General features: G+C 42.1%; 1 protein-coding gene across 1 annotated transcript in view; it reads left to right on the forward strand.

Moving 5' to 3' along the window:
* Nucleotides 1-14074, forward strand: part of cUnh8orf34 (chromosome Un C8orf34 homolog) — a gene marked incomplete at its 5' end in the record, with an annotated part of 92597 nt that extends 78523 nt beyond the window's left edge. Inside the window, 5 exons of the mRNA XM_083778002.1 lie at nt 1268-1394; nt 7352-7836; nt 9494-9590; nt 12496-12534; nt 13427-14074. Coding sequence (XP_083634128.1) covers nt 1268-1394; nt 7352-7836; nt 9494-9590; nt 12496-12534; nt 13427-13434 — 756 coding nt within the window. The 3' untranslated portion in view covers nt 13435-14074. The remainder of the gene's footprint in view (nt 1-1267; nt 1395-7351; nt 7837-9493; nt 9591-12495; nt 12535-13426) is intronic.
* Nucleotides 14075-15217: the final 1143 nt, after the last annotated feature.

A 15217-nucleotide genomic window follows, 5' to 3' on the forward strand; every position in this document is an offset into this window, starting at 1 on the left:
AAAATGCATTTATCTTTAACGTAGAGGTCTGTCAACGGCTCGTCGGCTCCGTATGTAATTTTCATCGCAGACATGTGGAAACTAGAGATCTAGAGATGATGTCATACAGCAGGATCGGCAAGACACAACCTTAGAAAAAGAAATTGATGGGCGGACATCAGTTTTAATGTTTCATCCATTTGACTGCTTTATGGGGGCTGCAATTAAGCATGGGCTGTGGTGCCGTGGTCCCAGTGCCGCAAAGTGGCTCATAATGCTGGCAGGCACCAAGACCCAGTCCAGAGTCCCTGGGGATCCCGTTCTGCCATTTATCTGCGGTAGAGCGCAGTGCTGTTGTTCTTCACCATGCCTCCTATATATCAGATATGTTTTTCAAGACCAAAGATTCCAGAGCCCTATAAATGATTAGGCTGTCATATCCCTGGTTAGTCCATAAATTGTAGTTGGAAGACTCTACGTCTGTCGTCATATGTCAGCTCTAAACTCTCTCCAGCATGTCTCGGCAATTTGTCATGTCGCGGCGGCATATCAGCAGGCGCTTAAGCACAACACATTACGTAACCGTTGGCAACAGGAGTGACATGATGATGATCAGAAGTGTGGGATTATGGAAGGCAAATTCTGTACAGCATCTTACCTGTAGCAGAGGCTCATGTGTATGTTCGCCATTGGCTTAACAGATCATCTGATCCACTTGTGCACCATCATCCATCAAAGGGATAAATAGTGGGATTAGGTGTGCTCTCATTACAGGACTTGGCAGCTTGAGTTTTCTAAACTAGTGCCTTTCCAAATGATGCATGTGGCCAGGAATAGGTACAGCAATGTAGCCCAAACAGGCAACCATTAGCAATCCCATCTGCTTGGTCTTTTCATTTGGATGATGATGATTGATTTCATTTTTGCACAACGTGAGCTTATGAATCTGTATCCATTATTTATTGTTCGTTAACTGCTAGTCTGGGATTTGCTGCCGTCGGGCTCTGTGCCAGCAGACTGGCATGCAGAGAGCTCCTATAGAATCATCCACGGTCCTCCACCACTACTGACGGTCTGGTGCTCCGCTTTCACCAAAACTACAGTCAACTTTCATCTCTACCCTGCTGTGGTTTCCAAAGTTTTTCTAACTGCCATTAAAATAATAATTGGCTCTTGTTTCAACTGATATGGCTCAGACATATAGCTGGGTATTATATAAAGTTTAATTGAAGAGTCTTTCTTCTAATGTGACTTTCTCCCCCCCTTCTCTCCCTGCTAACTAAACTAGCGTCAGCCTGTCTGGGAGGCTGATCTGAAGGCTGGGAGAGGAGGGAGCTCCATCGGCCACACAGGTCTGCTGCTGGGCGACTCTCTGTTCTCCAAGGAGCTGGAGAACATGGGCAAGCACCTCGCCGGTAAGCGTGTGTGAGCGCGCGCGCGCGTGTGTGTGTGTGTGTGTGTCTCTTTGACTTTAATGATGAATAACGTGGTTAACCCAGATCAAAAGCTTGCATGGGAAGGGAGTACAAAACATAGGCTCCACATATGCACATACACGTACAGTATACTGTACTGTACATGCACGCACGCACGCACGCACACACACACACACAAAATGTATTGGGTAAAAAAAGGAAAAGATATTGTGCATTCATTACATTCACACACACACAGATGGCGGAGGAAATCATGCAAGGCACCAACCTGCTCATCGGGAGCAATTAGGGGTTCAGAGTCTTGCTCAAGGACACTTGGGGGAGCCAGGGATCGAACTGGGAACCTCACGTTTATTCTTTTTTTAAATGTTTTATCCGGCCTCTCTACTGGCCACTCTACCGCTGAGCCACTGCCGCCCCGGGTAGATGAATGTCAGTCGTGAGTCTAGCCAAACAATAAGCTACATTTTGTACTAATTAAAACCGGGTGCTTCTGCTAATATGTGACTAAATGAAAGGACTGAGTCGAACAATTACCTCGCAGCAGGAATTCATTTCACTTTTGACATCTTAAATTAATTGCATTAATTAAAGTTTAATTACATAACCGGCATCTTTGCTGAGTCATTCTCAAAGTGTGTGAAGCATAAAGCCTGCTGTAAGCTGGAGTTATGACTCCTGAGTATTCATGAGTTTCATCTCTGCTCTTTGATATTATACTTGTGACGTCTGTGTTAGTCAGACACCATCTTTATTGTCATGGTGATCAAGTATGTAAAGGCTAATTTATGAAAGCAGATGAAAGCATGGAGAGTAGACCAAAGGCAATGTCACCACCAACCACCGGCATCATATCTAAGACATGTGTGACGCACTTGTTTGTTTACGCGTGTCCCCGCTCTCTATTGGGCCACGCCGCTGTACGCCTCATACACGCCTTATGCATTCCACAGTTATGTGAAGCATATTGGCCTTCGCTTTAGTGAAACTTTTAACGTCGCCCAGCAGCAGTCCCAGCTGTTTAAGTCCTCTCAGCTCCTCTGCACATTGGCATTTAGCACTGAGCACACTGTCTGCACAGTACATCTCTCTATCTCTATCTCTCTCTTTCTTTCTCTCTCTCTCTTTGTCAGAGAACAAATACAAAAACGGCCTCTTATGGGGCATGGACCCAGCACTGTGCCCGTTAACAACACACTGGTGTTTTGCTCTCCAGTGGGCCGGCGGTCCTCAGATGGCATTGATTTCTAGTTGTTTTACGCCGAGTTACTGTACAATATTCAGACGGAGGGCTCCCGCCAGGCGTTTGAATGAGGCGGTCGAACAAGCTACTTCGGCCCTTTCATGCCTTTATTAGCTGCTAATGTGTTCCACATTTACAACCAGAGACTGCTTTTATCTCATCTTCTTACCCCAATTATGCGGTCGGGCAGTTTTTCTTTGTCCACTGTGATAAAAATGAATCTGCGTTATTTCCTAATAGCTGACTGAATTGGTCCCGAAGGAGGCTAGTAGTGAGTACAGTTTAATTAAAACGAGGTTACATATAAGTTAATAATGGATTGATTGTAGATACAACCTTTAGTCTGGGTGATGCCGTTTAGCTTGTGGGAAGTCAGTCGCTCAGTTCTACTTTTGAACCAATATATACCGGTACGTATATATTGTGTCGTGATTTTTGTCGTGATCTGTTTTGTATAATATGTCTATATTTAACATTACTCTAATATACAGGGATGGATTAACCCCCACAAGGGCCCCTGGGCTGGTACGTTAGGGGGGGCTCCATAACTTTTTGTGTTTTTATCATCTTTTATACCTAAATTTAACAAAATAAACAACCAATGAAGGGCCCCAGGAACTCTTTCCAGGGCCTCAAACCCAGTACTGTGCGGTCCAATTTCCCCCAAAGGGCCCCTGAGAGCCAAGGGCCTCTGGGCCACGGCCCCACTGGCCCAATGGCTAATTTTGGCCTTCTAATATAGACCCCCAGGTGTGGTTAGAATATTCTTTTCAACTTAAAACAGAAATAGACATACAGAAAGCAAAAAGACAAACAATTGAACATTACAGTACGTGTTGCCAACTCAGGAAATAAAATTTAAAAATGTAGGCAAATGCTATAATTGCAGGAGATCACACACAGACAGGATAATAATAAAATGGAAACAATATGTGAGCGCGCGCACACACACACACACACACACACACACACACACACACACACACACACACACACACACACACACTCTGACACACTCTCACATACTCTCTCACACACACCCACACACAGTAATATTGGACAGTAAAGTAGCGTATATAAAGAAAATAAATAACAGTTACCATCCCATCCATGTCTGTGGTTAGAATATTCAAACACATTCTGTACACTTAAAAAAATATCTTCCTTCTAGTATAATCATAGTACTTGATGAGGGGGAAATCACGGCACTCCATCTTTAAATACTTTGTTGAGCGGTGTTCCAACTTCCAAGTAGTCTATCCTGGACCCCCAATTTTCTCCTCTACATTGTAAGCTTGTAGATCTGCTATTTTTCACGTATTTTCGCGGATTTGTCTATGACAATGACATGCCCAGAATAGGGAAGGGTCAAGTGATTAAAGTGATTGCATATACAGTACAGTAGTGAATCTAATCGAAACAGTCATTTATAGCAGCTCTATTTATTTCCAGAGGATGGACCCAATAAGACTGCATGGGTTCTGAATGGTTGCATCGCGTGCTGTGGCCCCGTACACTCTCACCAAGTGGAACTGCTACTTGATCAAAGCCTTTGTAATAGATTAGATCTGTTTCTCTTTCTCCTTGCCTTGTCATCTCCCTCTCTCTCTGTGCATCTATGTCACTCTCCCTTCGCTTTCTCCCTCCCTCTTCGATCTCCCCCCATACTACTGAGAGATTGGATCAAATTTTATCAAAGCTTTATACCATGTGGTTTCTGATGCCAGTTCTTTGATTTCCAGAAGCTGTCATTTTATATCAGTGTCTGTGTAATGCCCTACAGTAATTTTGGTGTTAAACACTGTCAACTGCCCTGGAACGTCTCTATGCAGCTGGTTGTGATAGGGCCGCTGGTTGACACAAGGAAATAAGCGGGAGTTCCTGGTTTACACTAACATCATGACTTTCAGCAGCTCCCTGGTCATTTACAGCAAGGCCAATGATTTTCAAACGAAGAATGCCGTGCTTATCCGTTTCCATCTGTAAATAAGTCTAGATTAAAATATCCACTGTATGGGGGAAGCAGGTTATTAATCAGCATATCCTGTTTACTGCAGACTAAAACAGCAATGGTGACGGTCACGGTTTGACAGGCGTGGGTGGTTCATGGAAGAGAAACCTCAATTTATACACACATCCGCTATCAACCAGGACGTGCATAGTATATATTTACTCCACACTCATCCATACGTAGAACAATTTTCTCACCCTAAATTCCTTCTTCTTCTTTCTTTTTTATTTTGGGGGGGGGTAAGATGGTTGACCAATTTACCTCATGCAGCCATGCGGCATCATTGTATTCTGGTGATATATTTTCATGAAAATAAGTGTTAAATACTATTGTCTTATGTCCTATGTTGGTGTTTCACATAAAATGTAAGTATGTCATTGTTCAATGTATGCCCTGAAATCCTGAATAAACAAAACCTAAAAGCTCTATAATCCGATATAGTACTCATTGCTATAGTGTTTGTTCAGTAACAGATCTCCCTGTCTCTCCCTGTCTCTCGAGCCCTTTATTAAACAGAAAATGCATTTCCAGCTCGGGATACCAAATTTATCCAATCACACTCACACACTGATACAGGATGAACAGGTGAAATTGGAAGTGATGATGACACAAATGAATGAGCAGACAAAATTGGATCTGGATCACTATAAAATTGAAGCTGATAGGGATAAAATACCCCTGTTGCTGATCAAACACTCTATACAGCAATGATTGAATGTAGTGCTTTAACCTTTTAACAAAAAACCTTTTGTTTTAACCAAACAATATCAAGTACCCTACTTTTAAGTCACACTGTATTTTTTTTCTTCTTTTCATTGGTTAAATATTCATAAAAACCCACAGACAGACGTAACCACTTTAAACGTGGCATCCCTATTTTTACCATGCCATTATAAGCGAAAGTTGTAAAACTCTTCACTACTTTTGTACTTCTGCACGACACTGTCATACGCCAAAGTATATAGGGATTAGGGGCATTCATTTAAGTTATGAAAAAACTAAAAGATTAAATATGGAGATGGAAGGTTTCCGCCCGACGGCGGCGATACTGTATACTGCGGCCCTGACTCAAAGTGATGTCATGGTATGCCATGCACACACCCCACAGAGTTAATCATTTCCCAGCTGTCAGTGTGATTCAGGCCAAGAAAGGCCATGCTTTGCCCCAGTTCCTCTGCCTGTACAGTAACGTTATTTCCTCCTCTGCTGATTTAGAGAAATAACACATGTAAAATTGGTTAGGGTTAAAACAACACAGGCACAGTGTCATTCGGTGCACATGGAGGTTATTGTGCACATGGCCAGGTTACGGCTCTGTACTGTAAAGGCCGACCTCCCAACAATCAGGGTTGATTAAGCACAGGGACGCCAACCCCATTATGCATGTCACAGAACTGAATGCCTCGAGGTCCCGGAAGGACGCTGTGCAAAACAATCTGGAATAGTTTTCAAACTAAATCATGTCCCATGCAGGCCTGCGTGCCTGGTGGCTCAGCCAGTTAGGCCTGATTTATACTTGGTCTACATTACAATATCTACCCGTTCATAACCATGGTGCAATGTGTTGTGAGCTTGTAGATCTGCTATTTTGGTAAGTATAAATCAGGTCTTATGCTCCTTTGAATCTGACCCCTGTCTTGTCTCACATCTCTGCCCTTGATTTCGTGTCTCTACACTGACCTAACTGAAAGAAAGTGTAAAATATGATATATCTCAAATGAATCTGCCTTTTGAGTAGTGTTGCAGACATCTCTTGCTTTGCATACGTAATGGATAGTGGTGTGTGATGAGGGGCATGTGTTTCAGATTGTTGGTGTGGGAAAAAAGATTTGTTTTGGAGAATTTGATTTGCTCATAAACTAGCATGTCAAGGTTTGTGAAATAGTTTGCCATGCCTTTATGTGGTATTTATTTAATGTTGCGCATACACACTTCCAGGAATAGTCACATGAAGTTGGTGACTCATCTGAAGGTATCACTCTGTGTTGTCGAATCCCAATTGCCAAAACGCCAAACGATAAAAACGTGGAAAGATTTACCCAGATGCTGATCAGACGAGTTGGCGGTATCTTCTCCTCTCACAAACAGAAATGTTTTTAAGACTACCAATGAAGCAAACAAATGTGTTTTTGGGGAGAAAAAAAGAAGAAGAAAAACCTAACAAGCTTCCCTGATGGCGGAAGCAGGATTCACCACAATTTACTGTGTTTCTAAATATTGCCATCACTGACCAGAAAAGGATTAAATCAAAACCGTCTCTCTCTCTCTCTGGTGTTCAGGGCAGCCAGTGAATTACCCATGCTCTTGTGAGATGTGTACACACTATCTCCGACAACGATCTAGCCTGCCGTTACATTCTTAGATAGAGGGTGGTTTAGGAATAGTCTGGTGGTAGCCCAAACATGTATACATGAAATTATAGGACTAGTAGTTTGGATTAGTCCTATACAGAATTTGGAAATCATAGCTGATATATACTCAGCTTACTAAGGTTTGTGAGTGGAGGTGTTGCTTCACATACTGTATGCAGAAAATGAGGTGAATGAGGCACGCACTCTTCACAAATAAAAATAGGAAACTACAGTGTCCTACTCTTTTCATTCAGGTCTCTCTTTTCTTCTTTTCTTTTCTTTTCTTTTCTCTTCTCTCTGACTTTGTGCCACTGTGCTTTCATCCTCTCAGAGGTGGAGAAGGACTTGGCCAAGCTGGCAGAGGCAGGGAAGATGACCACCAGGACCACCAACAACCCCCACAATAGCCTCCTCACCCCTTTACTCCACAGACCCCTGCCCAACAACCTGCCTCTTCCCACCAAGCTGTCCAGACCGCTGTCCCCAGCCAGTGGCCTCTCCACGAAGCCCACGGGCGTGGGCCTCCCACTGCTCAGCCCCAAGCCCACCTCCCTGGTCATGGGTCGGACTCAATCTCCCAGCAGCAGAACTCAGACCCCCAGAACGCCAAGCAGGCCGCTCACCCCCAATAGCTTACTGTCACGCTCAGCCGTGACCCCTGGAGGTCGTAAGGAGGTACATGTAACGTTCAGGAGGTCACGGAGCCGCCCGGTGACGCCCACATGCCAACCCACTCTCCCCCGACCGTTGCTCACGCCTCCTGGGCTAAGTACCACTGACAGCCTTGGAGCCAGCCTACGAGCATACCTGTCTGAGGTAAAAATCTGTGAATATTATTATTATGCAGATGTTGTCATTTCATCTTTACTTCTTTGAAGGGATTTTCTCATGTTGGAATACAGTCATGGCTATCTATGCAAAGTGAAAGACCATTTTATAAACCTGGCATATAAGCATATAATGGCCATAAACCTTGGGTCATGAATCAACCTGAGTTTATAGTAATACAGTATTTCACTGTCACTGTGGTGACAGTGAAATACTGTATTACGATCAGTGTCAAATAGGCTCTGTGCCCAACTAAAGTTGGCTGTAGAACATGAGAGCATTTACACAGAGAGATTGAAAGCGAGAGTACACACAGAAGTGTGCGCGCGCACACACACACACACACACACACACACACACACACACACACACACACAGACACACACAGACACACACAGAGACACACTTGCATGTGCACGCATGCACAAACACGCTGTGTGGGGTTTAAAGGAGAATACTAGTAGAATGTCATTTCACAGTGGAAAAATGTGTCAGGCTTAAAAGGAGAAATTTCAATGGGATTTCTCTCTCAAGTTCCTTTTCATGGTCTGCTTCACGGCAGCGCTGTTAAATACAAAACACTTTCTTGAGGGCTTTATTAATGGCGGGCAGGAATTTTGCAATCCCTCTGTGTTCTTTTGACACTTAACGTCGGTTGACGCCTAGTGAGATTATCAAAAACACCAGAGCACTGATTCACATTTGATTGGGGCCACCTGTTCCCTGTGTGAAAGGGCTGAGCCCACTGAAGGAGGTCTGGTTAAGAGAGGATTCTGGACCTGTTTAACATGCTAGATGTACAGGAACCTCTGCCAATTCCCTGACTTTTTCTAAGACACTGTGCTTCCTGGGGAATTAAGAACATCCATCACCTTCCTGAAATACTGTACAAGAACACATAAAAAGTGTAGTAGGGAGCATGGGACAATTTATATATTAAGTTTTGGCCCCCAAGGATTATAGGTGTAGTTGATGTAAATGAAAATAAAAACAGCTGTAGCACTAATGGGCCTGATGTTCACGTGTTCCAGCTCATATACGTCTCTAGAATTCACTAAGGATTTTCTGTATTTTGCCTTTCTGACTGGTCTTTTTTCATGGGTCAGCGCTGATTTCCTTGCAATATCATTAGAGGCTGTTTTAACAGGAGTACTAATATAGAGGATTTCTCTGTTTGTACCGCCAAGACATTTTGAAATTAGTTCAGTTTCGATTTTCTGCTTGAACATTCCAGAAATAATAAGTTGCTGAATGGCATATTGCAGCTGGACTGAATGCATATTTCCAGATTTTTCATTCATAATGTTCTGGGAGGACATGCACAGATTGATAAGCAAACAGATGGTCTGATTAAGATGGATTTCCTTCTTAAAAATAAGACACACTTGTGTTAGTTAGATGCTGACCAAGGTAGTGTGAAGAAAAACTAAAGTAGCATACCGGTACGAAAACATGTATTTCATCCCAATGACTCATGTCTTCATCAGTAGTTCATTTTGCCCTGATGAATGTTGGCATAAAATAAATATTTTGTATGTCTTGGCTGGAGTGTGGATCTAAAGTTAAAAATGTCTTTTATATGTTTTTCCTCAACAGTTTTTCCTCTCTCTTTGTCTCTCTCCAATATCCTCTCCTCTCCTTTCAGGATGAGTTCTACCAGCAGTTACAGGCCATCAGGCAGCCTTGGCACATCCCCAGTGACACAGAGAGTGATATCCTGGAACCACCTGAGCAAGACAAGAGTGAGTGATCCCTACAACACTCCCTTACGCTCTTTGGTCCTTCTCTTTTTGGTCATTTTGTAACTGTCAACTGTCATTTTCTTTGTATATTACATCCTATTCACATTCTCTTTCTTTGGGGAACAAAAGTTCACAATTAATCTCGTCTTTTTCCAAACTTTGGCTTGCCATTTAAATTCACTGGTAATGAACAGTTCCAAAGTCTGACAAATTGCCCTACTTAATGCCTTAGGCTTACCCACAGTCATTTCCTTTGTGCATTGTGAAAGTTCATCTCATTAATGTCACTTCTCAGATGTGACTAATGTATTCGAATGGCAATCCATCTATTCAAAATTGATTTTTAATAAGTAAGTATTCCCTACAAAATTCTGTCAGTAGTCAATAGTCAATAGCTATAAGGCAACACATTTTCTTTTCCATATTCCACAGTTGGGTGATATCTTGTGACATTCAGAGGTGAAATATGCTGTTGAGGTTGACTACGTTTTTATTTCCTGGCGTCATTGAAGAGATTCGTCTCCATTAAGCTCTAGTCAATGGACATGAACGACTCTTACTTGTAAGTCATAAATCCTATCATTATAGTGGTCTGGCTGGGACACAATGCAGTACATTGCTTTGGCTTTGAACATGACAGCATTAGATCAGACCTCCCTTTGAGGTTCCAGCCCATAAATCACACAAATGCATTGGCTAATATGGGCTGATACTACTCCTTGCCAAGATGAAAATGAGAATACGTTTTAATACGCTGAGGACCATCAAATTAATGCTCTCTTAACATTTACCGTGAGAATTCTGTCTCTCGGACCGCTCAAAGAGTTTGTCATAAAGTGACTATTTCTGTGTCCATGAACTAACCAGAAACCAGAAAGTTAAATTTATAATTTTCTATAAAAAACTCATTATGCAAAAACATTGCCTACAAAATGAAAACTACATTTAGAAATTAATCTGTTGAATCAGTCCTCTATGTTATATTTATTATCGTAATCTGAAATATTGGGTAATTTGGGGTAGTAGACTACTTTTCATAGCCAGTCCCCTATGTACAGTATACCATGCTGTACCCTTTTGCTACTAACTCTGTAGACTTCCATATGCCTCCCCTTGTATACATGGAGTCACCAGCCACTGGAGTTTCATTGTGGAGGTTCATGCTATCTCCCATACTGTACTGTATATCTCCCGCTGAACTGATAGACTCTAGTCTAGATTCTAGGGTGTGGGGTGATCTTCTAGACTCTAGAAGATCATCATCTTCTAGACTCTAGAAGATCACCCTAGACCAATGCAGTGACAAGGACACAAGCTCGCTGCCCGCTTCCCTACTGTGAACACTGCAGAATGCCGATTATGTTTGTTAGAGCGCCCGGCCAAGCCAGAGGCAGCGCAGCTGGGAATCGACCCTGGGCCACTGCGGATAGACACATTTCTTGTAACGTTTGTTTTCATTTTGGAATAGATGCCTTCAATGAAAACTAACTTGACACCATTTAAAAAAATCACTAAAGCCTGCTGTGTCTTTGAGAGCAACTAGATCTGCAATTCAATTCAAGAAATAAATATTAATGTTATGTCAGAAATGTTCTCCAATTAATACTGTCCTGTGTCCTCAATAAACAAAAAAATATTGGAACCGCTACTCAGACAGAAACTCAAGTGCATGAGGGAATCAGAGTTACAACTTTTATAGACCTTGTGAAACAAGAAAACGTAACCACTATAAAGTACTTTGTTGACCGGGGTCCCCCAGGGCTCTGTACTTTTCCCCCTCTACACAAATCTCTATTTGTATAGCTGATCTATAACGGATCATGAGCTTGTAGATCGGCTATTTTTTGCTGAATGCTTGCCTAGTTTGACATGCTCAGGAAAAGGATGCTAGGGTTCATGCGGTTGAAGCATGCAGGTTGTCAAATGGAAATGTAACTGCATGTGACACATTCCCCTGTGGGGAATTTTCTTGCTAAAAGAATGGCGAAAGGAGTGAATATATTTTTTTAATAGCCCCTGGGCAGGGGGGCAGGGCTTAGTGATGATATATTCAGAGAGGATATGAGAGATGGAAGAGGGAGATAGATACAGAAAGAGAAACTCTGTAGCCACAAGACGTGACAAAGCACTTGTTGGCGTGAGAGAGAACTCATAGGGTGCTGAGGCTGATGATTGAATTGCTGGCTTGCACTGTGTGTGTGCATGTGCATGCGTGCGTGTGCATGTGTCTGTTCACCCGCTTGATATGGCGCTCGCTTCATTAGTACAGTGACACCCTCTTCCAAGCTTCATGCCAGTGCATGTGTCTGTGCTGGCGCCAACTCTATGGTGAGTGCTAAATAATAGCGAAAAAATCCATAGCTATTTCCTGTTATTCTAGAGACTTCCACAATGGGGTAACCGCACATACCCCAATGGAGATGAAAAGAAGTCTCAGTTTTTTTCCTTCTCCCAAACCCTCTGTTGTTCATGTCTGTGCCTAAACCTCTGTCTAATGTCTATTCACAAATTATACATACATGTAAAATGGTACAGTACAGTACAGTATGCTATGCACGTGTCAGAGATTTTCAACATTAATTAATTGTGTTGAAACCAATTTGATTTGTACAGCATTCACTGATAATGTGGTTTCCATTAAAGAAAATGCATGATATTGACACCAAGTAAGGAACTGTGAGAAATGGAAAGCTGTTTCAAACTTCCAAGAGGGAACAATAAGAAAAAATATTTTAACCTTCTAAAAGAATATTCTCTGATGTACAAGTTAGGCCAATCACAGGATAGGTGGTCATTTTGCTTAAACTGCATTCATCATTCAGACATTCACATGCATATCCAACTATCTACTATTACATGTTTTGTAGAATAATGCGGTTCTTCTTCTATCTTAATTCATTCACAGGTGGAGTTCGAGATGCCAGTAAGAGATCAGTGTTTTCAGGTGAGAATCTGAGCAACTTTCTGCATGTTATCCTGAAATTGAAGTAGATAGACTTGCCATATAATATGGCATCGCCATATTATCTGGATCGCCAGTATTCAACAGCTCATGCATGTTTCTCATTAGCGTGTGTGTGTGTGTGTGTGTGTGTGGAATGGCGTTGAGACAAGTGTTTTATTGAGCGCATGTCTGAACTTGACAGAGCCTCCATGTCTGTCTGTCAATGACCTCATCGGTAGAGCCATAACATGTTACCCCAATAACCACCAATGAGTGATTTAGAAGCCTCTGCCTTCATTTAAAGTCAGCCAATTATATACGCGGGCTAAATGGAAGATGTAGCAGCTCTGAAATGTGATTGGTGTAGAGTGCCCATGTTGTGGCAAGTGAGGCTCCCTCCTGCCCAGTTCCATTAAGTCACTTTGGGTTGTGAGTTTACACATAGCAGACAGCGTCAACTCTCAGCATCAACATTTTGGGAGAAAGAGAAAGTCTGTCTGGGTCGAGGTTGTCTGCGGTTCTTCTTGTGGCTCTGCTGGTGCCCACAGCTCCCAGTGTGAGGGTGCCAGGCTGGAGACACATCTGAGAGCAGGGACGCGTTCGCTTGGCTATCAGAGAGGCCAGTGCACTGCCATGGCAACCAGACCCAAAGCTGATGCATGAAGTCACTCAAATCACCCAGAATTCCCTGTATGAAATATGGCCCCTGGAACATCCATCGGGTTAGCAGCAGGCCTACTTTTCCACCTCCTGTTTATCTTTGACATGTTCAAATATTAAAGGGCTGTTTTATAGTAATTGCCCCAGTTATTATGCTTATTAGCGGTTGAAAGCGTCTGATTTTGGTTTCTAGGAGACTGATGTTTTTGTCTTTGTGTTTCATTTTTCACAGGCCTATAATGGTGAGGACAGAGACATTGATCCAATCAAACAATTATGCAAACCACTGGACATTTTGAATAATGTGTACAGAGACTATTATTTTTATAACTCACATGAATTAAAGAATAAAATAAAAAAGAGATTGTATACTTTTTCCACAGATGCTGATATTTCCTAGACAATGTAGCCCTCGAAAACTGTACGCACCAATGTGATAGTATCACTGCTAACCATGGAATAATAATAAATATTATTAGTTTGCTTTTAAGCATGCATTTGGATCTCCTTGAGGAGTCGAGAAAAAAAAGATGCATTTTGTTGTTGACAAACCAGTTTCCTAAGAGTAACAAGTAGCATATTCACTTTGTGAGGGTAGCACACCAATGTATAGAAGCAATTTCTTTACATGCACTGTCCAGATGTAGCGTTCTTGAAATAGAAAATAATAACTATGGAAGGCATATAAGGAATTCTATGATATTAATTAAAACGATTTGGTTAATATTTTCAGAACATTCAGTTTTTTAACTCAACAGTCACCTTGAGACATGTTACCTAGGTACGACCTTTTTGTTGATGTTGACGATTTAAAGAGGAGCTTGTAAGTCACAATGGAAAATATTGTCTTTTTATGCCGCATTAAAAGCACTTCAATATTGATGTCATGTTTTTGAATTATTACAACTGGGTATTGTGGAGCGCAGAATCGGTTCCATGCATCAGCTCAGGCGGACGACATGCCTGTGTCACTTGTTTGGGTGATGACATAAAAAGAGAAATGTGTTCTGACCATGGCTACATTTCTAACCATGTGGTGTTTGCCTGGGCACGCGTTGGTTAAACTGTGGTCGTCTGACGGTTACATGGCAGACGTCAGTCCTAGATTCAGTTTTCCATGTAAGCGCACGCATGCACGCACGCACGCACACACACACACACACACACACACACACACACACACACACAGTTGCAGTTGACACACCCTTCTCACAGGCACTGTCTGATGACAGTCACTCTATTCAAACTACCACGTTGTGGTATGGCATATATACCAAGTCATGCCAGTTTCTGAGCCTGTCTCCCTGCAGACAGGATGTGGTTGAGTGAATGCCCTGAGCCCCAGCCTGGTTTGATTCCTGTAAAGGGATGTGTCAGAACACTAATCAGCTGCTTTCCCATGTCAGAAACCCCTCTTATAAAACACAGCATGTGGACTAATATCCCAGGTATTTCCAGACAACATGTACTCGTGTTCAGTGGAAAGGGATGTGGTTTTGTAAGGATTTGTGGAAGAATGTAATGATATGGCTTAATCAACGCTGCAGTGTGCTGTGTTGATATAGTCTTCATGTCCCTATAAACAATGTTTTCCTGTCAGAATGAAACATTTTGCATTACGTATTGTAATTTACACATATTCTTATTCACTGGAGGAGATAAATGTCTTTGTTGGAGCAACAACTTGCCATCTGTTCCTATTTCACAGATTGCCAGCATGCAAGCTTCATTTTTACCGTCAATATTTTCTTTGAGTTCATGTCTCCTCTTTTCCTTCATTGGGTATGTCAGCAAACTATCAAGGAGTCAGGTGTCCAGCAGTAGAGCAAAAACATTAAGTTAGCAGAAGAGTGAAGTTACTGCAACACAGATGTCTAAATGTCAAAATAGTGTTTATTTTCAATTCCACCATTATCTGTAACAATGAATGTCTTGATCCTTCAGAGCACATGAAGAAGAAATCTTTGGGGATCTTCATTGAATCAATTTTCTCACCAATAGTGAATGATCACACAAAATCTAT

This window comes from Protomyctophum parallelum (assembly GCF_964188405.1).
Source record: "Protomyctophum parallelum genome assembly, chromosome: 12".
NCBI classification, from domain to species: Eukaryota; Metazoa; Chordata; class Actinopteri; order Myctophiformes; family Myctophidae; genus Protomyctophum; species Protomyctophum parallelum.